Source organism: Struthio camelus, chromosome 3 (assembly GCF_040807025.1).
Source record: "Struthio camelus isolate bStrCam1 chromosome 3, bStrCam1.hap1, whole genome shotgun sequence".
NCBI lineage: Eukaryota > Metazoa > Chordata > Aves > Struthioniformes > Struthionidae > Struthio > Struthio camelus.
This window is the reverse complement of record NC_090944.1, coordinates 141,231,520-141,256,082: the sequence shown is the minus strand read 5'-3', so window position 1 is coordinate 141,256,082 and position 24,563 is coordinate 141,231,520. Positions and strand designations below refer to the sequence as shown.

General features: G+C 50.2%; 1 protein-coding gene across 12 annotated transcripts; it reads right to left on the bottom strand.

The window, feature by feature from the left end:
• Positions 1 to 373: 373 nt before the first annotated feature.
• On the bottom strand, positions 374 to 24,561 carry CEP68 (centrosomal protein 68). 12 transcript variants are annotated; one of them, XM_068940707.1, is made up of 11 exons: positions 23,495 to 24,561; positions 21,026 to 21,181; positions 16,870 to 19,312; positions 15,800 to 15,838; positions 15,255 to 15,404; positions 7,880 to 8,308; positions 5,247 to 6,713; positions 4,013 to 4,135; positions 3,498 to 3,594; positions 1,869 to 2,038; positions 374 to 853 (listed from the first exon to the last, which is right to left on the bottom strand). In XM_068940707.1, the coding sequence occupies exons 6-11, from the start codon at positions 8,261 to 8,263 to the stop codon at positions 803 to 805; spliced, it is 2,292 nt and encodes a 763-aa protein (XP_068796808.1). In that variant the 5' UTR covers positions 8,264 to 8,308; positions 15,255 to 15,404; positions 15,800 to 15,838; positions 16,870 to 19,312; positions 21,026 to 21,181; positions 23,495 to 24,561; the 3' UTR covers positions 374 to 802. The 12 variants fall into 12 exon arrangements, 11 of the variants coding, with proteins under 11 accessions (XP_068796808.1, XP_068796810.1, XP_068796809.1 ...); XM_068940709.1 differs by having other exon boundaries at positions 19,022 to 19,312; XM_068940708.1 differs by having other exon boundaries at positions 15,800 to 19,178; positions 19,271 to 19,308.
• Between the last annotated feature and the right edge of the window lie 2 nt (positions 24,562 to 24,563).

Sequence of the window (24,563 nt, the reverse complement as noted above, 5' to 3'; positions counted from 1 at the left end):
TTTGTGAGTACTGAGGACCAGCATTAGCTATAGGGGGACACAAACCTCCTTGCACAGGGAAGCCAGCACAGCATTGCCTTACAGAACTGCCGCAGATAACAGCAGCTCATACATAACTGTGGCTCTTGCCTGGGAGCACAAACCTGGGGGTGTTATTTTACCAGGCTCCGCATATATATAAATGCAAAGGTGCAATACTTTAACAAACAAAGCAAAGTTAAAACACACAGCCTCTGCTTCAGCAGTGCATGACAGTTAGTTATAAACAAGAGTTCAGGTTGCTCCCAGGAACCAGACGTAGTTGCTACTTCTTGGCTGCTAGCACCTAATTTTAAAGAGCACAAATAAATAAATAAATAAGAGAACACCTCTATTAAAATCACACATCTTTCTTTACTTGAAAGACAGTTGCACTGCAAACTATGGATTACTCAGTTGAAAAACATTATGTTCCTGACGTTTTGCCAAAACATGGAACAAGCCACTTCTATAAAAACTGAAAGCTACATTAAAAAAGAAAAAGTGGGGGGGGGGGACCACACACTTCCCCCCAAGGCCAGCTGTACATTCCTTACTCACAGAGCTCCCCAACTTAGTCAGCAACATTAACTAGAAGTACCAGTAGCCAGGTAACTTCTGTACAGCTTGCCTTTTTCAAGCAATGGTTAAAAAAACCAAACAGAAATCAGCCCTGCGGGGGGGGGGGGGGGGGGGCTAATTCCATACACAGTGATTATATGTCTGTCTTTTGGCATCTCTATGAGAGTTGAAAGTAGTGTTTTGTTCCTTGCTGGAATTCATCTCACCCATCCAGAGACTGGCTGATAAATCCCATGTCTGCTAGAGGCATTGCCTGGAGGAAAGAAAGAAAGAAAGGAAAAAAAAAAAGGAAAAAGGAAAAGTTTGTTACAAGGAGGTGGCTGCAATCCTTTAAATAAATAAGGGCCATCTTTAAATCACCACATGTGCTTGCTAGAGGATAAAATACAGCTGTGTACCTCTACCACTTAAAAAAAAAGCTACTTAAGTCATTGTTACTCCCATCTGACTTTTCAGAAAGACCTTTGCAGCTCAAAATTTAAAGGTGGTCTGTGGCGTAGGCGCAGGTGAAATCACCACTTGGAGCTAGTGATGGGGAGGGGGTGCTGCATGCACTTCGGCACAAATTTGAGCAGATCACTGATGCGTCCTTTTCTTCAACCACTGCTCAATACTAACCCCCCCCCCGATTACGCTATGGCAGCCGCGTCTGAAGCGCTTTCGTCTCTGCCGCGTTTTACCTGAAGACAGTCAAGACATCGGCAAATAGGGTTCCAGCCCGTTCTACACTTGACTTCACGTGTCCATCATCATTACATGCAAAGAGACTGTTTTCTTTGAAAAACCGTCCCAGTCTCTCTCTCCGCTGCCCGCGTGATTTCCGTAAAGCGGCCGCCTTCGCTTGGGCTGCTGACCTCACTCACCTCCAACGCGAGCGCCGGCCACCTGCGAGAAGCGTTTACCTGCCTGCTCCCCTTTTCAGCAGGCCCCTCCGGAGCTCCTGGCAGGGCTCCTGTCGCCTCCTCCACTTTCAGCAGCTGGCTCGCTAACTCACACTGCCTCTATTTTATCTCCCCTCGCCTCGGCCACCTATCTCACATAGCTGCGTCTCGTTCACCTAAAGGCTGCAGGCGCCTACTGAGAGGTCACCTTTGGTCTCCTCCTCCTCCTTTAAGATCACCTTTGGTCTCCTCTTCCTTTAGACTTTTCAAACGTCCGGTTAAAATAAAGACCCATTTACAGCGTGTGCTAATCTAAGTGCGTATCTTCCTAGACCTCCCTCTCTTCTTCCACCGCCACGAGAAAGGCTGGCTTGCTCCCCTGCTTACCCATTTAGCTGCTTTTGCTTGAGCAGCTGTTTGCCACACGCCGACATCCTCTAGCGCATCCTCGCCCTGCCCAGGCTCCATAGCAGCTAGGACTGACTTGTACAAGCGCGCCACGTGGTTTTCCAGCTCTTCTGATTGTTTTGCAATCAAATCCAGGGTGTCTTTTAAAGCTGGAAAAACAAAACGCACAGATCGAGGCAGTATTAACATGATAATCCAGTCTGTAAGAGCAATATAGAAGGGTGCCACTTGCCCCAGACAGATGTTTGCAGCAGACAAATTCATCAGCTGATCTCAGTCCCTCCCAAATGGTCATGCGATGTTATGGGGAGGCGGGGAGGCAACCTAGGGGGCTCCAAGTTGAGACTGGAAAAAAAAAAAAAATCTAGAAAAAGCAACTCCTAAAGTCGTGCCCAAAGACAACTTCAGGAGGAGGAAACTTCCTCTGGGGCTGCGTAAGAAAAATTCATCCATAATGCAAAGCTAGACCACAACTAAAAATACCTTTGCCGACTGTGAACAAAGGCTGCGTTGGCCACAGACAGTTGCTCCCATGCTCTCACGCCCCCTCCCACGGGGGCCTCGCGGGGGCACCCCACTTGCCCTTCTGTTCTCGCGTGCAAGGAGGGGCCTTGCAGTTCCAGCAGATCGCCCCAAAAGAGAAACGCGAGCAGCCTGCCCTTTAGAAACGCGTTCGCAGGGACGCGCGCAGGGCGCCCGCTCGCAGCTCCCCTGCCACCACGCGGCTGCAGACACCACGGTGCCAAGGAGCTGTACAAAGCACCTGCTCCCGAGCCGCCTGAAGGAATTGCCTCTCACCCGGCTCAAGATTCACCGCCTTTCCAGAGCCCTGCAGGAGCCGGCCAGGCTGCGGTCAAGATAAAAATCAAAGGGAAGTAAAAAAAAAAAAAAAAAAAGGCAGGTTCGCTGCCACCACCAGCAGCGTGGCAGACCAGGCGGCTCCCGTCTCCGCTTCCCACCGGCTCTGCTCGTGGCGAAGCAGCCTCCCCCGAAACGGGAAACATCCCGTGCCATTAGCTGAGACGCAGAAGAAAGAGCGAGCGGCGCTGCCAACGCAGCGGGCGGCAGGTCGGCCAGAGCGTCCCCGCCGGTGCGACGCCCTGCGCGGCTCCAGCTAAGCTATTGCAGGGCACGAAGATGGGAGCGCAGCGACTTCGGGGCAGCTCTGCTCGTACGCGGGAGCCAGCAAGCGGCGCAAACGCATCCATCATCCTCGCAGCCGGCAAGCGCTTGCGACCGACGGTGCGGCGCGAGGAAAGCAGGGCAAGGTTAAGGCCCGGGGCAGCTGCCAGCTCCGAAAGCGCTGGCGAGTTATAGCTTCTCTGGAGTCAAACCACCAAGTCATCTTCCCTCCAGGGAAAATTCCCAGACAACTGAGGACACTTCATTAGACTGCCGCCCGATAAATAGCCCTGTTTGTTTGGTGTTCATCGAGGCACCTTCGTCTTCTCCTTAAAATCCTCCTTCCAGACTCTGCCCCCACCTCTCCATCCCCGCACACGGGGGACACAGGCCAGCCCACAAGTTTCACAGATGCCCCAACCAGCGTCGCCACCTGCGTCCCCCACCAGCCTCTCGGGTCCCGGGCGCAGGAACGCGCCTGTTCACCTGGTGAATTCGACGCCATGCACTTGAGCAGAGCTTCGCCCCTGTGCAACACGCTCTCCGTCAGGCCTCGGTGATCAGCCACGTCTTTCTTGAACTCCTGGGAAAGCAAAGAGGTAGCGTGGTTCAGAAGCGCTCTGGGCAGCACGTACCCAGCAAAGACCCCCCCCCACCCGCCGCCGCTCCCTGTCAAACCGGCGGGCACCTCCCAGCACCCGCTGCTGGTGGCAGGCGGGACACTGGACCACCTTGGTCGGACGTGGGACAGCCCGGTTCGAGGCGCTCGGTTCGTTCAAAGCGTTTTGCCAGCGTCATCTCATCCTCGCCCCCGGGAAGCGGCTGACGAGCATCGCCCAGGGAGAGCAGATTCCCAGCGGCCACCCGGCTGGCAAGAAACCCGCTGCACGCCGAGACCGGCGTCCCCTGCGCCGCGGGCTGCCGCGCTGAGCGCGCCGAGGCCAGGAAAAGACAGTTGTGCCCTGGGCGCCGAGGAGGGAAAGGGCGGCCGCTGCACCTACCAAGTAACGGTGCACGGACGCCTTCAGCCTCCAAACGTCTGGCGCAGGCGGGATCCACTTGTCTCGGGCGTCTGCTACTTTGTACAGCCAACGAATTAGCTCTTCTAGCTGACAGCAAAACATCTACTTAAGGAAGCAAAACAAACGGCATCGCTTATCTCTCTCTGTACCAAAGGGAAGGCAGCGGGCGAGCGGTGCTTCGGCAAGCGCCTGCTGCTACAGCCCCGCGACAGCCCTGCGTGCAGCGGGACGCCCTCTCCCCACCGCCTCCAACAGCCCACCGGCCTCCAAACACACACAAGCTGCCAGGGGCGGGGGGACATACACACGTCCCTAAACTCAGAAAAACGAGGGTCGACGGAAAACCAAGGAGTCCCGAAGGAAGGGGGTTTTCTCCCTACCAGCTCCCTGCAGGAGAGGCGCCTGCCTTCTCACCGAAAACCGGGGCGACCCAGGTACTCAGCAATTCCTTTGCCGGGGCGGGGGGCCGGGGTTGTTGCGTTAAGCGCTTTCACTTCTTTTTAAAGTGCCCCAGGAAAGGATTGTTTTTGTAAGATGCTGGGTAAAACCAAGGGGCCTCTGCTCCCACCAGAGTCCGCTTCCAGCCCTGCCGCTTCCATGAAAGCGCCACCAGCTCTGCGCTTGGCCAAAAGAGGAAAAAAAAAAAAGTGCGTGTGTGTGGGGGGCGGGAGATTTAAAAAAGAAAATCCCTATCCAGCCCATACGTTTAAGAGCAGACCATAGTTTTGGCAATTTTTGATTTGGGAAGGCAAATCGCCATATTCCCGCCAAGTCCAACCCCGTGATACCGAGCCCTGGGAGAAACACGTCTGGAAAGAAAGGCATTAAAAATGCAAAGAATCTGTTTACGCTGCCGCTCCTGCTGGTACAAAGCGTTATAGGAACAAATCCAAGGCAGGCGCGCTCCTCTGCCTCTCAGCACGACTGAGGCCCGCTATCGAGCCCTCCCAACTACCTGTGGGTGGACGCAGACCATTAACAGGGATACTGCAGACGCCAGAAGGGCGGTGAGGCTGCAAAACCCTTTCCTGCCAGAGGTTCTTGCTCCATCAAAAGAAATTATCTGCTCCGGTGAGCTGCCCCGTATAAATTACTACCAGCTGCCAGGAAACAAACATCACACCCAAGACACTGGGAAGAAACGAGAGCTCAATAAGGCACGTTTTATGCGAGGTCTTCCCATAACGAACTTCAATTTCTGGCCTCAGCCTACCTTAATGCACTGTGCAAGGGACTCGCTGTGCTGGCGCTTCTCTTTAGGAGACCCTCTGACCTTCAGTCCGTTCAGGTAGCTCCCATCCAACGCGTCCCTGGTCGCGGTACGTAGATCAAGTCCCCGCAGAGGATCGCTATAGTGCTGGCTGCACAGTTCGGCGTTTGCCCCGCTGGGCTTTCCAGAGCTGTACGACTGACCCAGCCCACCGCAACCTTCACTCGCCTTGTTGCCCGCTTCTCCGAAAGCTGCCGATTCGGATGGAAGGGGCTCCTCGCTGTCACCGTAACACGGAAGACTTTGGTGGTCTTGCCCAGATGTCCTTACAGTTAAGGAAAGGTCAGACAGATACTGAGCCAGATTTCCCAGCTCCCTGAGTCTCGGAGGCAGCGACAGAAATTCTTCATCCCCGTCCCACTCTTTTCTTAGGGGGAGCATTTGCGTTGTAGGTAAAAACCAATGAGCACTTTTTTCCTTTCCGTTGTAATTTGAAAAGGAAAAGGGGGTCTCTCTGGTACACCAGCTTCTCCCGGCCACAGCCGGGTGATCAAGTGAACTTGGCCCAGCTGACTCCATCATTAAGTTCTCAGCGAAACCCCTAGAAGCACCTGCTTTGCCGGTGGAGGAAGCACTTTTGGCAAAAGATGCTTTTGCAATAGGTGAGGGTTCATAGTGAGACACAGATGCTAAACAGCCTCGTTTTCTAGACACTGGGGTGGAGAATCTTTCTGCAGAGACCACAAACTCCTTACGTGGATTTTCTCTGCTTCCCTGAGCCTGCCTACCTTGGCCGTGCATGCTGGCAGACGTCAAAGTGCCCTCGGGAGAAAGAGAAAAGCTGTCCACATCTATTCCCGAGTCATGGAGGAAAGGCTCTGGCGTCTTTCCAAGCTTGTATCTTGGCTTTAACGGATAAGCATAATCAAGCAAGTCCTCGTATTCTTTATTAGGGTTCCAGTGAGGAGACCGGCGGTCTGGAGAGGGGGGTAACGAATCAGGTATCGCACAAGCCCAGTAATCAGCCTGGAAGGACGACATCTTTCTCACACGCTCCATGGCAACACAGTCATCAAGGAGAGGTCTTAACGGCTTGCGTGCACGTAGCAGCCTGTCTCCCGTTGGGCTGGATTGACGGCGCAGGTCCCAAGAGGTGATGGCTGCAGGAGGAGGCACGTCCACGCCGGCTGCTAAGCTTTGGGATCGCTTCATCTCCTGCTGGTCGCAGATGCTGCTGTCTTCTAAGGACAGAGTGGAAAAGCTTGATCTGGAATGGCTCCGGAGGATGTTCTCAGGGCTGAGGGGGGTCTTATCAGGCAAGTACCCCAGGGCGGAGGAAAAAGGGGAGAAGGTCCTGCTGCTCCACTGGTTGGTACCGATATCATGAGAGAAGTTGGAAACGCTGGTTTCTTCTGCAGAGCTCTGCAGGTCGGGAGCGCTGGGTGCCGGCTCTGAGCAGCCCGTTTTCATCTGCTCAAACGTCCAAGGACATGGGAAAGCGGGTGGAGGGGGAGAGAGAGGCAAAAAATGAAGCACTTCAATTCACTAGTTCCAACCCTGCTCATTTTACAAGCTCAGCAGTGGTACAAGTATACTACATCGTAGGAAAATCCCTGTAAAAAGAACCGGGAGAAACGTTCCTGATACTCCAGGAACGCTGAATAACATACTTTGCACGCAGACAAAAGGCCCCTTTATGCGGTCAGCGGCACTGGGCTGCAGAGATAAAAGTCCAGCCCTGGATCTGCTGTAAGGAGCGGCTCAAACGCAAACTCTGCTCCTGCTGTGCAATTGCACGCAACTACTCCAGGCCTGGCCTGGCTTTGTTTTTAAGGAAAGGCATCTCGAGTACTTGGAAGGCTGCGCGAGTCACTTGGCAGCAAGAGCCGCCGTTACGACGCGCGCGCTGAGGGCAGCCAGCCTCCAAAACGCAGTTCAGGGTGCCTATCCTGCAAAAGTCAACAGAAACAGAAGATGACCCACTGCCGTTACGTGTATCCTGCTCAGCTCGGGACCCTCCAAAAAAGGGCAGAAACAGAAAAGCAGGCTCTGCAAATCGCTCAGCAGCCCACAAGATCAGGGCTGCGGGGGACGAGGAGAGAAACCTTCTGCAGCAAACACCCGGCGGAAGCGGCTTTTCCTTTCTATGGCAGGAGCTGCCTTTTGGGCAACTTTCCAGCTGCGCGGCAGCAACAGGAACCAAGGCAACGTTCGAGCCCAGCCCCTCCACGGCCATAAGGTTAAGGACCCCACCTTAAAACTTCCCGTGGAGGCTCACAGCAGCTGCCGTAGGCTGCGCGGTACGGCAGCGGGCTGGGGAAGCTGGTTCAGCCTGGGGCTGGGGTGGACGTGCACTGGCCGGAGGGAGGAGAGGAAAAGCCCCCAGTAGCTTACTGGGCAGGGGAGAGCGTTTGCCGCTGGCTCCCTCCAAGTCGCGCTTCTCTCTCTAGCTGACGCTTCCCCCACTGTAGCGCCCAAAGCGAAGCAGCTTGTATTTTTAAGCACCTACATTTTCATTGCGCTGGGTAAGGGCGTTTCTGCTTTCCCTCGCTAAGCTGGAGCCTGGGCGCACAAATCCCCACCTCACTTGGGACCTCTTGGTGACAAAGCAACACCAATAAGTAAAACCCTCTCACCTGCCGCTCCTCTGAGGAGGAGAAACGGTGGCCGATGTGATGAGACGGATCAGTGCCGGGCGTTGTGCTGGAAATTAACGGCTGTCTCTCCACGAAGTTTGCTTTCGCTGTGGACAGCCTGGACGCGGATGCTAAAGGCACTTCTCGGCAGGAGCTTGAATTCCTCTGGGTAACACCAGGGACCGAGCGACCACGTCCACTCATCGCCACGCGCTCAGCTCCCTTCAGGGAGGATCTGACTTCCTCTGCGTCCAAGCGCTGGCGCGCGCCGTTACCCACCTCTGGGTAGTCCGTCTCTACCTCTACGTAGCTCCACCTGCCGTAGCGCTTGGCCTTCCCGCTCAGCGATGCTTCGGAAAGTGATTTTTCTACGCCCAAAGCCATTAACGCAGCGCTTCCTCCGAAAGACGGCGCTGAGCCTAGGGCGCTCTGAAACAGAGAACACAAGTAGCATCTCTCCGTCTCCTCCTCCTCCTCCCCTCATTTCCATACCAAGGAAGAAGCCAGAGAGGTTTAACCGCTAAGACCTTAAACGCGTTCGGGGTCAAACCCCAAAATTGTTAAGATCACTTCTTCGTGGGTCAAGCGCAACACAGGAAAGAACAAACCGGCCTTCCCGTCTTACCAGCAGTTGCTGATTTCTGGGACATGAGATACAAGGAAGATCTAGGTAAAGCTTTTACCACTCCGAGAACGACCCTGTGTTTTGTACCATGCTGGTACGGCGCAACTCTCTCCCGAGTTAACGGCCAGTCTCATAAGCAAGCGGACAAATTAGGTTACCAGGCTCGAATGACACGTCGTTAATTAAAAAGTAAAGCACGTGTTAACGTGGCTGAGCCCTGCAGGACATCTAGGATGGCAAAAAAGGGTTTTTTTCAGAGACAAACGTACAACCCTGAAAATAGAAGCCTCGCAGAAGTGAAAAGTGTGTGCATGTATACGTGTGTGTGTATTATATATATATATATAAAAAAAATAAAACAAACAAAAGAGGGAGGGAGGAGGCTATAAAACATTGCAGAGCAGGCTGCACAGTCAGGCCCACTAAATGTCACTGCAAAAACTTTTAATATTAGGTATTCTTCTTGAAGCCTGAGCCCCAGATCCCCCTAAGTACCCATGCCCCAAGTGCTCAGCTTTCACCAAGACAGATCCCTAATTGCACAAACACTCCAGAATAAAATAAAAAAAAAAAAAAGCTTTTTTTCAATAACATGATCATTTCAGGCCAATTCTGACAATCTCTGAGGGCTGCCTCAGGATTTCCGTAAAACCAGAGGCCTGAAACACCGCCTGTTTTCTTCTCACCTTGATACACAGGGAATGAAAAACCACCATGGAAAAGCTGAAAATACGTGCTGATAAACCCAGCCCCACCTCCTCCCAGCCAAAAGCGTTTGGATGCCACCAGGACCCGTGGCACCTAAAGCCTGCGTTTAAACCCTTGACTTAAACGCAAAGCTGGCTGGAGGCGTGCAATGGCTTTCCTTCTCAAGGAAGAGCCCACTCGCTCGTCACAGAGGCTGCCGGCACCTCCCTTTCGCTCCAGAGAGCATCCGCTGCAGGCTAGGTTGTTTGTTTTAGGACCCTGCCCATCCGCCGGGCCCTTTCCTCTTGCGTTTCGGCCTCCGATTCCTACGCGAGCTAGCACATGCCTGCGCCTGGCCGGACACCGGCAGCTCAGACGGGGCTGACCGAAGGGGTCCGAAACGCCAGGTTTTCAGAGCGCTCCTCGTTTCCATCAGCAAGCGACCGCTCGGCCATCGAAGGAGAGAGCCTCCTGCCTGCATCCGTAGGGAAATAAAGAAACAAGGCCAAATGATTTTCGGCGATTCGTCGCAGTCTTGGGCCATGGCCGCCGTGCCGAATCTTCCCTCCCCGGTGCTGGCCTCTTGGCTTTTCGGTCTCCTTCCTGCCACCCCCCGCTTCCCTGAGCGTCCGTCTCCGGTTGCCGAAGATCCTCCACCACCAGTTGCTCAGCGCTGGCTGCACAGGCCGGACCGGCGCGCGCGGTGGCTGCCACCACGGTCGCAGAGCCACCGCTTCCCGGCAGGTTAAGGACAGCGATACTGCAAGCAAGCCCTGGCAGTGGCAGAGGAGACGCGACCGCTGCACTAGCGGAGCCGACCCGTGCGCCCATGGAGAGGATGGAGCGGCGCCAGCCCCCGCTCCGGACGCCCGGCCCTGGGGATGCTCCACCACGCACTCGTGCCGCCCAGGTTCAACTCCGGCGAGGAACTACAACGGTACGAAACACATCTAGGACAAAACAGGCTGGGTTTTCAATAACACATAGTCAATACTATTGAACAAATACATACAAGGGAATCCAAACAAAAAGCTAGGAAAACCCAAAGAGTTTGTAAAAGCCATGCTAAAAATGAGCTAGCGCCCGCCCCACCGCTGGTGCCTAGACCTTCTGCTGTTTTTATACCCTCCTGCTGAAAGATCACGATGCAGGAGCGGCCGTGAGATCTGGCTACGCTTCAGGAGATCTCCAAGGCTCCAGTTCGTCCCCTGCAGCGCTCTGTAAACAGAGCGGGATGCCTCCGGGTGAGGCGAGGGGACAGCATCCAACCCGACTCGGGACCTCTTTGCGAGGGCCGGTTATGGACTGCAGGGCCTCTGCTCACCCTTCAGCTCCAACCAACCTCAGCCTAGAGAGAAACTACCAAACGCAACCGAAGCGACGGGGTAAAGCGCCGAGTTCAGGACGCAAGACCAGCAATGCCACGCTCCCGTTACTTCCTTGGCTTTCAGAGGAACCCTGTCCAGCTCGAATTAGCCAAATCAAAGCGTCTGAATCCAGCACGCGGGGAATCTCGCTCTGCAAGCGCCTGCCAGAGCCGAGCACCCCGGCTTGCGTCCGCCGAGCCAGCAGGAGTTAAAGATACGCTAACGAGCATCCCCGCAGCACAAATGACATCTCGCGGGCTTTCTGCAGAGGCTGCCGAGCATCCCAGGCGGCCCTGCCAAGAATCCCCACGCGCTGACGCTGCGCTATCCTCAGCTGCGGGCGCACCTCTGGCACAGCTGCGCCAGCTCCTCCCCGAGCTCTGTGAACGCTTCTCCCCGCCGCGTCGGCCTCAGCCACTGCTACGGAGCTGGGAAAATCCCAGTAAGGTGTTTTGGCTGGTACTGACCCAGCTGGAGCTGCAATAGCGATGCAGAGAAGCAGCCAGCCAAGGGGGAAATCAATAGCCAGTTCAACTCAAAAAAGAAAGAGAGAAAAGTAAAAAAAGGAGGGAAGGAAAGAGGAGGAGGGCACGTGCTGCCACGCACCTCCTGGCCCGGCGCAGGACCTGCCTACCCGCCTCCTCCAAGAACCGCAGCGGCCCTGCCACGTCTGCACGCGCCCCCGCAACGCCAGGAAAAATCACAGCCCGGCCCTCAACGGAGGGATAGCTACAAACACCAGTAACAAAAAGCAAGAGCAGCAGCACAGCTCAAATCCCAAGGACCCAGAGAGCTTGTGTCTCCTGCCAGGCTTCAGGCGAAAGGAGAGGAGGATCCGCAGGGCTACTTGGGCAGCAGTGGAGCCACCTCCAGCTGCGTCTTCCTCCACACGGCTCATTGCTCTCCAATACAACTCTATGCACATCCTAAAATCAGCGGTACTGCACTTTTTTTTCTCCTTAAAGTTGTATCTCCAAATGAAAAGGTGGTAACTGCAAGAAATATAACTAATAAACCTACTCCTGGTTAATTGTTTTTATATATTATAAAAAGTTATAAAATCTTGTTTAGCAAAAGACAGATTTCTGATGTTAACAGCAACAGTACCCCAAAACACTCAGAAGTTCAAGAATCTATGTACTTTTTTGTGGAGCCAGCATAGCATGTGTATGGTTTCTTCAAGTGTTCATTGCTTAGGTTTTAACCACAGTAGTCTTCTAAATCATATAATCTTAATCTACTAATCCTTAATCTGTTAATTATTATATTAATCTTAACTGCTTTCCATTCACTCACTTTGCTTTTAGAATTAATTTCCCTGTTTTGTCTAAACAGGCAGGCAAATAAGTATTAGCAAATCAAATACCAAAAGATCAAATTCAACTTACAGGCGATTAAACACCCAGGAAATCCTCAGAGATATATTTGTTTACCTGCTTTGAAAGCCAAAACCTTTGCAGCGAGGAGAAATGACGTTCGCTAGCCGGATTCCTTCCGTGCCAATCGAAATGGCCTAGCGTGCAAAAACCAGCTAGGGTCCCTAATGTGAAGGTACCGGATATGACATTCCAGTGTGCACTTCCGAACGAGGCAGCCTGACACCCGTCTACCCTGCCTCACATTCGCCAAGTCTGATCCTTTCCTTAATGCCAAAAAACCCGCGATTCAGCAGAGAACAGCCGTAGTTACCAAGACGCGAATGGACATCGAATCAGCTCTGTTCCCTCCTTCGTCCGCACGCTTCAAGTATTCGCAGCGCTTTCCCTGCACCGGCATTGAACAGCACAGAGATAGTCATGGTTAGATCCTACAGAAGTAAATACGAGCCTATTATGCTCCCAATCATAATGCGTCCAGCAATGTTTCCCTACTGCCTTTCCACATCCCCAAAGCCCTCGAGCCACTCTGCTTTGCTTTACCGTGCTTGCTTAATTTCCTCCGACACACCAAGTTCTTTCTTAACGCTAAGGCGCGTTCGGTTTGAGAGCGCCTTGCTCTCAGCGTGCGTTTGCCAGCGCGTAAGTTTTGTGCATAAAGCAAGAGCTCTGCTAAGCAGTCCCAAAGCAAAAGAAAGGACGTGATGAAAAATAAAGCTCTTCTCAAGAACAGAGGTGAACACCGAAAACGGCAGTCCAGCCAGGAAGCAGCTTCGCTTCCTATGACCGAGGACGTAAGCTCAGTCTCTGATTTCATACCCTAAAATAACAAAAAATCCCACTTCGTTTTCTATGCAATTCTCTCTCATCGTGAATATGCATCAACAATCAGCTTTGGTACCTCTTTATTTTTAAGAAGATTCTGCACTAAAGTCCCAGCGATGTTGAACGTTGCTATCTCCATCAGATTTAGTGGCCCGAGTCACGTGTCAATCAGCTCAATCAAAACAGATATAAATACACACATAAACTTGACGGTAGATTTGAAAAGCATGCGTTAAGCAACCCTAAAAAATGATAAGCCACAACTCTCCTATGATTTTTGTAGCTGTACGCAGAAGCACAAAGGAACTGCTCCACGCTTTGAAAACTTGTGCTGGTCTTATGAACGCAGCCTGAAGTCGTATGTATTTCCGCGTTACCGTCCGTCTTTACAAAAGAGCAAGCACTGATACCGCCGCTTTCCAAGAGCCAGGACATCCCCGCAGCACAGATCCGTCTCACTACTTTCCATCTCCGTTCCCGTACGGACTCTCTGACTCAGGAGGACAGCAGCACTCACGCTTGAGAAGCTAAACCAGAAGCTAAAAACAAACCAGGAAACCTGTGAACAAATGCAAGTGACAGTAATACCCACTTATTCCCAAAGTTATGAAGGCATCAAAGGGGAAAGGGACGCCGTGGGCTTTGGTATGTTTTCAAGAGGTCCAACTCGGGCACCAAGTTTCTGTGAGTCTCGAGGGGAGGTGGACATCTAAGCACACCTGGATGCAAACCGCACGGGGAGGTTAACGCCCGCCACCTGCTCACAACCACCAGGCATTAAATCGTATCTAAAAAGAGGTTGAAAAGGCAGTTCCTGTAAATTTTCAAATGTTACTCCTCTTCCTCCTACTAATGCAACTAAGTGCCATTCCAAACGGCATCTTGAAAATAAGGTCTTTCACTATCTTCCACAATAAATCATGCAAAAATACAAAAGTCAAGCCCTCCCCTTTGCTGGCGACACATCAAGATGAAACCTCAGGACGGGAAGAAGCAAGCCCCAGTCCTCAGGCAGGACCAACGAGGACAACTGGGACACAGCTCCCGGGATGGACGTGCTGCGCTGCTGCAGCTTCAGGCGCAGCGGGGACCTTCCATGGGCCTTAAAAACACAGGGGATCAGCCAGACCTTGGGTCCACACCTGAGTCCTCAGTTGCCTCACTGGAGACGGAGCTGCACAGAAACTGCAACTTTGGCCTTTTTTGAGATAAGAAGAACAACGAAAGTTTCAATCACTGCAACAGGAACCGGTCCAGAGGGAGTAAGGGGATCTCTTAAGAAAGCAATCCCTCAATGGTCGTCTTTTTTTTTTTTTTTTTTTTTTTTTGTAAGAAGGAAACTGCCTGCCAGAGAGTTGCACAAAAACACGGTGGAAACCAGAGCCCTGCCCCAACACGGCACATCCTGCCTCCAAACTATCGCTCGGCTCACAGACCTCGGCCAAGGCAACGCGGCCGGCACCAGCGTTTCCGTCCCCTGCGACGGGCCCACAGCAGCTTCACAATGGGTTTTTGTTCGTTTTTTATCCCCCCCCCCGAAAAACCCCACAACTCGCCTTTCAGACCTGCAGAATCCGGGTTGCTGGTTTTTGTTTGTTTCGTTGCTCCCTTTCCTGCACGTTTTCCTACGGAAAAGCCTTCCTGCAGCTAAAAAGTTGCACTAGCTCGTAACAAAACAAAACAAAACAAGCAGCGGGGCCGCGGGACTGCTGCAGCTCAACGCGCGCTCCTGCTCTGGGGCTTTGGGAAGCACTAAGTAAGGTCCGTGTTACCGCAGGAGACGCAGATGTAACACTGCTAGCTATAAAAGCACCGGCAGGCCTGCTTAAAAAAAAAAAGCCATAAGTCTCTGCCAACAACAACAAAAAAAAAAGGAGCCAGAAGTCCCTGCTGCAACCTCAGGCAGCACAAGCGCTTTTGCCATTTTGGAGCAGGCGCAGCTCCACAGCAACAGTTTACTCCCTGGATTCCCCCCCCCCCCCCGGCGGGGAAACAACCCCCCAAATTAGCTGAATTTTGCAGAATTTGCACTTGCTCTTCCCCCCTGCCGGCACGCCGGCCTCGCCCCCCACGGACCGGCGATTCGGGGAGGGGGGAAGAAAGTCCCGTCCCCTTAATCCACCCCCCCGGCTCTGGGGCAGAGCCGGCTCCTACCTGCCGAGCCGAGCCGAGCCGAGGCGCCGCGGCGGCCCCGGGCGCGCCCCGCGCTCCCGCCGCCGCCCCCGGGCGCGCGCGCGCGCGCGCCGCCGCCGCGGCCCCGCCCCCTTCCCGCCGCGGCCAATCGGAGCGCGGCCCGCCCCGGGTCGCTACGCGCAGAATCGCTGCCTCGCGGCCGCTCAGCCAATGAGAGCGCTCCGCTCCACCCCGCTCCCCCCTCCCGCGCGTTCCCGCGCGCGCGCCCGCCCCGGGGCGCGCGCGCCCGCCCCGCACCCTCTTGCTGAGCCCTAGGGTTGTTTTTTGGGTGTTTTTTGCCTTTTTTTTTGTTTTCTTTTTACCTCCTCGTGGATCCGCTGCAGACGCTGGGCGGGGAGAGCTCAGCCTCGAGCGGCCGTGGTAAATCTGGAGCTGAGTGGCAGATCAGATGTACTCGGGTGCCGTTAAATATAGTCTGCTGGCCGGGTGCTGGGGGCTGAAGACAAAATACCCTGCAAGAAGGGAAGGCTGGGCTATGTTTTGTGGAGATTCTTGGGCCTTAGTTATGTATTTACACATGCATGAGCATACACACACACACACACACGCTTGCATACATGCATACCTAAATATATATTTATTCTTTATATTTAAATATAAATATATTTATGCTGAAACCTGGCTTAGAAAGCACAGAGTGAAATTTGGTTTAGGCTTTTTGATCTGTGTTGCAATTGTCACATGAAAATAGCTGTCCGCTGTGCCCCCCAAATTAATGATCTTTTTCTCCTTTGAGATCAGGCTTGACTTTAATTGGTTGAGCTTAATCTTGTCTGCCAAGGGACACGTGACAGGTACCTGCAATTTGGCTGGGGGTTTTTTGACAAATGTTGTACAAGTAACCTACCCTTTTGGTTTGGTCAAGGCCAACTTGCTCCATAACCCCCTGTAAAAAAGCAGAATGATTTACCAAGGAAAAGAACGTATTCACAGCCTGGAAAGCTTTCTTCTCCAGGAACTACGTTTATAATAAGAAAACGGAGCAACTGAAAGTAAAAGCAGTACAACGTGCAAAGCACAGGGGAGTTCTCCCAAGCAGCCGCTCCGTTACGCTCCCCCAGGGAAAGGCAAGGGACATCTGAACGCCTGTGCGCTCATCCCGAGCTCTCTGCAGCTGGCCTCGGATTAACCCTGGGGCTGCATGGCTGCTGGCTCACTCGGAGGCACCTCTTAGCATTTACACTTTAGCCAAATACACAAGGAGCGAATTAACGGAGTAAATAAAATGCCTTACTGCCTTCAGCTGCAGACATGAAAAGCCCCTTTGCAATCAGCAGGCACAAAATAACTGAGTCCTGTCTTGTGCATAGACAGAGCTCAAATAGCATGACCCCTAGTTCCTTTTAATAGCCTGTTTTCACGTTAGGATGTTTCCCTTTATCCTTTCTGTTGATCTGCCTGCGGCCAATCTGTGTAGAGGCAACCTCAGTTCCCTTCTGGGCATTAGCGCACTGGGATGCTTCTGCTTCTAGCGGAAAAGAACATGTACAAATTGAATTACATGAATGAAGACCATAGGTGTAACAGCAACCAGATCCCACCAAGTGAAACGAGAAGCTGTGTCCAGATTGCTAAGCAGGATGCTCTCTTCACCTGAAAGGATGAGCTCCCAGCTGAAGACCTTCCTCCCAAGCAACAGCGGCAGGCTCTGGTTCAGCGCCAGGCTACGAGCGAGCCCGGGGCTCGGGCTTTCAGCTGTCAGCTGCGCTAAGGCCACAGGGCTTCAAGCAGCCTAGGAGCTGTTTGGATTGAGTCCGCAAGCCGCAAATTGAATCATGTTTCTCGGAGGTTCAGATTCAGGTGGAGGAGCGCTGTTTCATGGATGACATAGCCTTCCCCTGTCATGCTCAGAGATTGCTGGCACCATACTCTATAGAAAATACCAGCCTCCCCCCCGGTTTTTGACCATGCACTCACTCTGGTTTTTGTCTGCAGCGTCTCTTCCATCCTTACGGTTCCTTGTGCTTATTTCTTAAATACCACTGAGATTTCCTAGAGATCAGCTGTAGCTGTCAAAGCACTTCACGAATGACATTGGTGTCAGCTTTAGCCCACGAAGGAGATGTGGAGCAGACACGTCTCAGGTTTGCTCAGCAGGCAGGACAAGGAACACGACCCGAGTATCCAAATCCCTGGCTCATGCTTCAGTCTGCTGGCCGCATTCATCAGCCCTGCAGCATGCTCAGTCTCTGCCACCAGCTACTTTGTGGTCCAGATTCCCAGCTGCTATGAACTGCTTTTATTCTACTGACCTCAATGGAACTGGCCCCATTTACAGTCCTGGAGGATTGGGCCTTTTGCCACCACAGAAACAGAGTGGGAGCATCTTTTCCAGGGCGGCTTCAAAACGTGGCGCTCTACCGCTGCAGCGTGGCACAGTAAGGCACTCAGAAGCACTCACAGCCAACTAAAACTGCACATTGTCTCTATTCCTGTGTGATGTTTCTATATTTGGTGTTTCTCTGATGAATGCTATGGCAAGCCTCCCAGAGGCTGCATGTCCCCCTGCCTCAGATGCATGCTTTAAGAGTCAGCTTTTTATTGGAATTCATGCAGGAAAAAGCCAGGGCTCTTTCCCTTGTGAAGAAAACGTCCTTCAAAGTGTTGTTTATTGCTTATTCTCCAGGGAGCCAGTTGTCGGCCGTGTTGATTTCAGGCAAGTCAAAAGGCTGAAGCAAACACGGATGGGTCATGATTCATACCAAAGTGTGGCTGGTTTAAGCTGTTTTATATTACTTGCAAGCTGCCAGTCATTGTTCTCCGAGCTGAGTAGCCCTCCTCCGCAATCTGATCTCGCCTGGGAAAGGTTTGTGTCCGCTTCCGCCTTTGATCAAACAAATGCCAGGATGTCAACAAGAACAGCCAAAGCCTCGCAAAATCTTTCCTCTCTCCTTAGGTTCATGCTGAGAGGATGTCGATAAAAAAGGTGGCATGAACTGGTGATCTAAAGGAGTGATTATTTAATAATTTCGGGGAAACAATACTAGTTTTCATCGGCTGATACCTGGCCCTCTTTGTTAGGAGCTTTGCTGAACAGAAAGTAGTTTAATTGACCTATATCATAATGACAAATCCAACCAAACTTCTACCCAAGATCACTCAGGACTGGCAAAGACTAATACAGAAGTTTTATTGCTGATTTGACATCTCAGGATGCTTTCAGACTGCGTTTTCCTATGAGAAGATTCTCCAGCAAAGAAGAATGATTTAATCCAATCTGTGGATGACAGCACTTTAACAATTATCCCCATATCTACAACATGAAGTAGTGCTCACTTATGATGAGATTTGAAAATGGATTACTTCTAGCATATAGGAAGTTGGGATGGCCAGTATGTCAGGTAAAACGAACGTTATCCTGGCAAGACTCCATTTTCTTCAAAAATCTCTGTTTTCTTGCGGGGAATATCAAGGTTTCTGTTTGGAACTGGATCTGCCAATAGTGCCAGCTGAATGTCTTCAGAGTTTTACTATGCCCCAAACTGATGATGTGTCGTTATCCAGACACTGCATGGCGTTTTCAGCGCTTCAGTTTGTAGCTTCTTTCTACCTTGAACGCTCTCATGCTGCAAGCCAGGAAGTTAATACTCTGTGATGAAACCTGAAGCCTGGATGTGCACCATATGCTCTTGTGTAGCGTTTGCACCACCTTCAGCATCAAATTTCAGTCTGACAACATACATGTTTGGGACGGACAAGATGTCAGCAAATGCAGGGCTCGTACCTAATCTATTTGTTCCCAGAGCAATGTTAGCAATATTAATAGAGGTTTGCAGTGGAAAAGAAAACTGGTCATGATCACTTTGCCACGTCTTGGCCAGCAGTAGGGCATCATCTCTGGGAAGGATCTGCCTGCATTTGGAAAATTATTCCATATATAATGCTGGGTCTCAAACAGCCAAAGAGTTAATATTATATGCAAGCCCTGAGTTCTCCTACCAATCTTTCAACGTTAAGTTATCATCAAGGCAGGAAGGAGTTGACACAAGCCTTCTTTCCTTCTGCTGGCTACATTAAACGTTATTCCTCCCCTGTAATAAAATTGCTGCAGCACTGATCTATAAAATACCTTTGTCGCATGCAAACAGCACCATGTTCCTTGTTCCTTAAGGCAAATTTGGCTGGCAAACTTCCTCACATGCACTTCTGGGCAGGAGCTGTCCCTGTACAGAGCGTGGTATTGCTGAGGACTCCGGTCACTGCACAGGCTCACTGTCTAACCTCTCCTGAAAGGTATTCGCAGGGCAGCTGTCAGCCCGATCACCACGGTTAGCAGCCAGATGCTTCTGGTGATGTGATCATGAGTTTTGCTATTAACCTGGATATTAGCATCAGGAATCCTTCAGAGGAGACATCCTGTCTGGGCAAAACGAGAGGTTACGCTTTCTGCCAGGTCATATTATTAAGATTCCTTTCAGAAAGTCTAGGGAAAGGCATATATACATCCTGCAGAATCCTATCACATGATATCCGCTAGAGGTTAAACAAACCCATGGAGCAAGGCACCCTTGTTCCATGGGCAACATTGCCAGCTCTCTCGAAGTTTGCAATAAAGCACTGCAGTCATTCTGGTATTCTCTGAACTGCTCAGCCAGGGGAGATGGACAAGCATGTGAAAAATCACAGGGCTCCTAGGGCAGAAAGGACTTGCAAGAGATATCTCCTCCATCTGCTCCCCCAAGGCAGGATCATTCCCTGCCTGTGTCATTCCCTGCACGTCTAACCTTGCCTTAAGAGCCTCCAATGATAACGATGTCCCAGTCTCACCAGCCAACACTGCCGTTAGAGTACTAGGTTTAACCTAGATTTTCCTTGCTGTTATTTAAGACCATCCTTTCTGCAGATGCATTACCATTTGCTCTGGACTTTGTAGCAGCCTTTACGGACCTCTAAATATACTAATATATCGCCTTCAGCCTTCTCTACTGTAGGAAGACAACCTTCTCTTCTGGTAGAAAAGGACTTTTTCTTTCCTCGGAGGTGAGCCTTTCCACATCTTGGACCATTCCCCTTGTTCTCCTCTCTTTAGGCCAGATGTGTTTGAAGCTCGGCACCTAAACCTGGTCCAAAACTCCACTGCAGGCCTGGCTATGATAATACAAACCTAATATTATAGTCCAAGCTGCGTTCCTGTTGACACATCCTGGTATGTTATCTGCCTTTTTCACAACACAGGATGTTTGGTGCCTGCTGAGCTTCTGATTGGCCACAATTTCCTGGCTCCTTAATCCACTGTTTCCCATCAGTATTTGTGCAGTCAATTATTCTCACCTAGCTTAACTCTTTGCAGCCTCTGTTTTCCAGACCCTCTCTCAGTTTTTCCAGTGTAGCTATGAATTTCAAGTCTGCTTTTCTACACGTTTCCAGAGCTTCTCCCCCAGGTGGGACCTTCAGATTTTCTCTGTTCCAACATTTGCATGACTAATGAAATATTTACAGTCCTGCACCTACACTACACCCCTGGGGAATCCAGTCTTCCAGCTGGACAGTTATACTAATAATGTCTGAGCAGCAGGTTCTTTAGCAGCCATGTTTCTTTAGCTTGTTTATAAAGTCATGGGAAGGCTCATCAAAAGCCTACAAACGTTCCCTCACTCATACTTTTAGATTATTGTAGCTATATTATAGCTATAAATATGCTATTGCTAAATCTTTCCTTAACAAAAAAAAAAAAGTTTTTTCTTTTCTTTTTCTTCCTAATTTTAGAGAAGAACTGGAAAATATGACTTCAGGGCCCCCCGAGCAGCTGACAAATAAAATACCTAAAGGAGGATAAATGAAGAATAGAGAAAAATAGAGAGGGACATTTATTTTTGTGTCAACATCGAAGTGCAGGGAATCCCAGTGCTAGCAGTTGGGCAATTTCAGTTCTTTACCATCTAATTGCTCAGCTGGATAGAGTGCCAGGATTCAGCCCAAGATAAAGGTTAGTAAGCAGAAGTTGCATTTCTCCTTTCTGGCCACACGATGTACCCATCACTCCACAGACAGCTTGACAGGACAGCCAACAAATACTCACAGAGGCAGGTGTCTACTTTCCAGTTTTCCTTATTCCCCCAAAGTATCTTCTTACCTGTATTCAGGCCAGGCTAGCACTGTCATCCATTCAAAACCACTCAGACAGCTGCAGGTCAGGGCTAGGTGCTGTGGCACAGACGAGGATGAACAGAAGGGAGTTGGTATGGCCCAAGCCTCGCCTTTCTTCTTGCTAGATAAAAGCGACATGCTCCTGTGAAATAAAAAGGGGCCAGCTGATCAGGAGGTGGTGGCAGTTTCAATCTATGTGAGTTATAACAGGCAGTGAATAATTGGGAAAATTTTAATTTTTAAATGTGAGATTTTGCTATAACTTTCCGTAGGGAACATGGGGAACTTTTAAACTCAAATAATTTTTAACTTTTTATCTCTAATTGCTAGGATGTATCGGCCCTCTGTCATTTGCTTGTTGCCTGGAGCAGAACTCAAAGACTCTTTGAAACCAGAGCTGCGTTCTGCAGGAACCAGCATAGAGACTTGTAAAAGAAATATTAGGATTGCTATGAATGAAAAAGCACGTATGCGAACATCAGAAGAAATAGCAGAACAAGGGTTAAAAGAACGTCTTGTATTGATAACAAAGGATGCTATTCCCAGCCAAAAATTGGGGAATGTGTTGTCTTTGTCAAGCCTGGAAGGCCTGCACACTGATAAAACTGTAGCACAGGCAACTCATTCGTGGAAGACTGCTCTCTGATAACAGGAGGATGCCAACAGGTTTGCAGCACATCACGTATCCCATTCCTTCTTCTGGGAGCCCACCGGGAAGACAGACTGTAGCAAAGGACCACTACGCAACAGCTGTGGATTCCTAAAGATTATTAAAGATCTGTCCAAAAACTAGTTCATAATCACCAACCAAGAGGAACCCAGATTTAGTGAGGATTTGACAGCCAGCATCCCTGTTCCTATGTGTTGCACACAAGCAACCCAGGCCAGACTGCTTGAACACACATATTTTGTTGCTTGTGAGTGAGCGACTGAATGAAATCTATGAGAGTGTGTGGGCAAAATCAACTTAAGTGGAAATGTTGTAAATAAATATCATCTTCTTCTTCTGTAAGATCTTGCACTGAGTTTGGTCACACTAGTTTCCTACATCAGCAAGAATGGTACAGCTAAAAGAACAAAACCCCGTGCCTTAAGGAAGCTCAGTGAGTCGAATTACTACAGTTGATTAAAGATGCGCTACCAGGGAAGCAAAGCTTCATCTTAACAACTCTGCTGCTGCTGGTGGCACCTACTCACTTTTTGAGATTCAAGTTACAAATGTTCGTAGGCTTCCCTCCAGCTCCCGTAGCTGCAGGCACCTCCATCTAATTACACTGTAGTACACCATGATGAAGAGAATCCAGATCTGCCTGATGGGGTACATGTTTTTGTGACACAGTAATTACAGTCGTTTTAGATAGCACTTCTGATCGCTATCTTGCAGAGATGGGGAAGTCTTTTTACGCAGGCCTATGGAGCGGCATTGTGTTGCATCTGCGGTCCTAAGTTTCAGAGCCAGTTTGTAATTTATCTGGTCCCTGGCATGTACTTTGACAAGCCCAACCCTTATGATCATGAAGACAGCTTCCAAAATGTGAAATAAATTCCAACTGCTACCCTGTCTGCCCAGTCTAAAACCCTAAGTATCCTCCTTAGCCTGATGGCTTTACTCTGACATCCAAGAGCAGCAAGTTAGCTGTAAACATCTTTTAGCTGTAAAACTCTTTTTCTGATCGCAGCTCACGAGACTCTGAAGAGGTACAAGGTACTTGTACGTCCATTTGAAAGCTTGTAAGGGGAAGATACCAGACATTTGATTTTCAATAAGCTAACACCAATCTACATACCTAAAAGATGACCTAACTATTAGCACAGCTACTGGTGTTGTCTTTCAACCTTTAAACTAACTCACGCAGTACTTCCCCACAATTTTATACCTATCTTAATCACACAAACCAGGACTTAAAAAAAGGACTAATCCGCTCCTTAGCCACTGTTGGATTTAATCTCCAAATATCATATATTAAGTTACAGCAATTGCAGCTCCTTTTGTTATAAATTCCCTTTTAGATGCTGTTCTTCATGTGAACTATGCAAATATGTGGAATCGGCCTTTTTAACCCATAACTAGAGCTTTCCTAAGGAAGAAGTGGGGAACGCTTTCCTCAAAACCCTCCTCCTTTTACAGAAGGATCAAATTTGGAGAATGGAAAGTATGCGGCCAGACTGGAAGGTGGTGAATGGAAAAACAGAATGAAATCAATGAATTTTAATTAGAACTTCTTCTTTTCACATTTTGTTGAAAATCTCATGAGAAGTTTTAACTAGTTTGGTTGGCGTTAATGGCTAGCAAGCTCTAATAGTGCCCGGTGTAAGCCAGCTGGACTCGATCTAGGGCTCGACTTGGTTCTCATTAAGGACAATAGGATCTTTCCACAGTTTCCAGAGGTCTCATAAAGCTTCATGTGTTTCAAATGGCAAGGCATTACAGATCTGACACTTGATCACCACTTACCTCAGAAAGTTTTGGAAAACCTGCTTATTTTAGGCAGCAGCTGTCTCTTTATCCAAAGTTGCTGACACTCGAATGGAGAGCGATCGAGGTGCAAGAGTACTTCTCTGTCTGCTCACTTGTCTGGAGTTCTTCCAGGTTGCTCCACGGTATTTCAAAAGGGAAGCAAGAAGACAACCTTGGGATCAGATGAGCCTTTGGAAAATACCACATTTGTAGTTTCATAAAATTCACATACCAAGACACAGTATCAGTCAGGATTTTTAAGTCATACACAAACAGGTCCTTCAAAGTATACTTCTGTGCAAACACAAAGCAAATATCCTCATAATCTATCCATGGAGAAGTATTACTATCCCTACAGTATAGGAAGGATACAAGAACAAACAATTAAAGATTTGTCTCCTTTATTCTTGTGCTTACATTCTTGGATATTTTGCACCTATTAGTTCTGGGACCAGAACATAATGCTTGAAGCTACTGAAATACACATAGATAGTAGTAGACTTTTTCAGGATTTGTGATACTGTGGTGTGTGTCTCAGGATACAATCTACTCTACAGGGACATACGAGCTTTTAAGGGAAGAACTGCATCAAAACCGCTTTGGTAGCAAACTCAGGCCCTCGATTCTGAAACCAACACACCGATCAGACTTACTCCACATAGCAAAAGAAAAACACCCTGAACTTAGCAGAGGCCTGCTGCAAAGGGATCTGCCGGATGATTTGTTCCATCTCTCAATCCCCTCCCAGGGGACAAAGTCTGTTCATTCAGTAGAACGTGCAGCGGGTTGCCTGTGCGCCCATTACTCCGCTGCAACGCACGTCTCTGAAACGTATCGACTGTTCTGTCTCTCCTGCAAGCTCCCGTCAAGCTGGTTATCTGTGCCTAAGGCTTGGAGAAACGCTACCCTGCGTAAGACTGCTTCATGGGGATGGGGTAAATGGAATAATACACAGTTAACCGGTGACACTGGCCTGCTGGCAAAGCGCCCAGTTCTGGGAAGGTGGACCCGAATGCTGAGTTGCACTGTTCTCGTTCAGGGGCATTCCCACAGGCGTCACGGAGAA

Bases quoted from the DNA above. Each gene is read 5' to 3' on its own strand.
- CEP68 (XM_068940702.1), bottom strand. From the start codon at position 9,735: ATGGCCCAAGACTGCGACGAATCGCCGAAAATCATTTGGCCTTGTTTC. The intron at 3,595-4,012 runs GTAGGTGCAGCG...TTGCTTTCCCAG, and splicing joins CGTCCGTGCACCGTTACTTG to GAGTTCAAGAAAGACGTGGC. The intron at 2,039-3,497 runs GTGAACAGGCGC...TTGTTTTTCCAG, and splicing joins CATGGCGTCGAATTCACCAG to CTTTAAAAGACACCCTGGAT.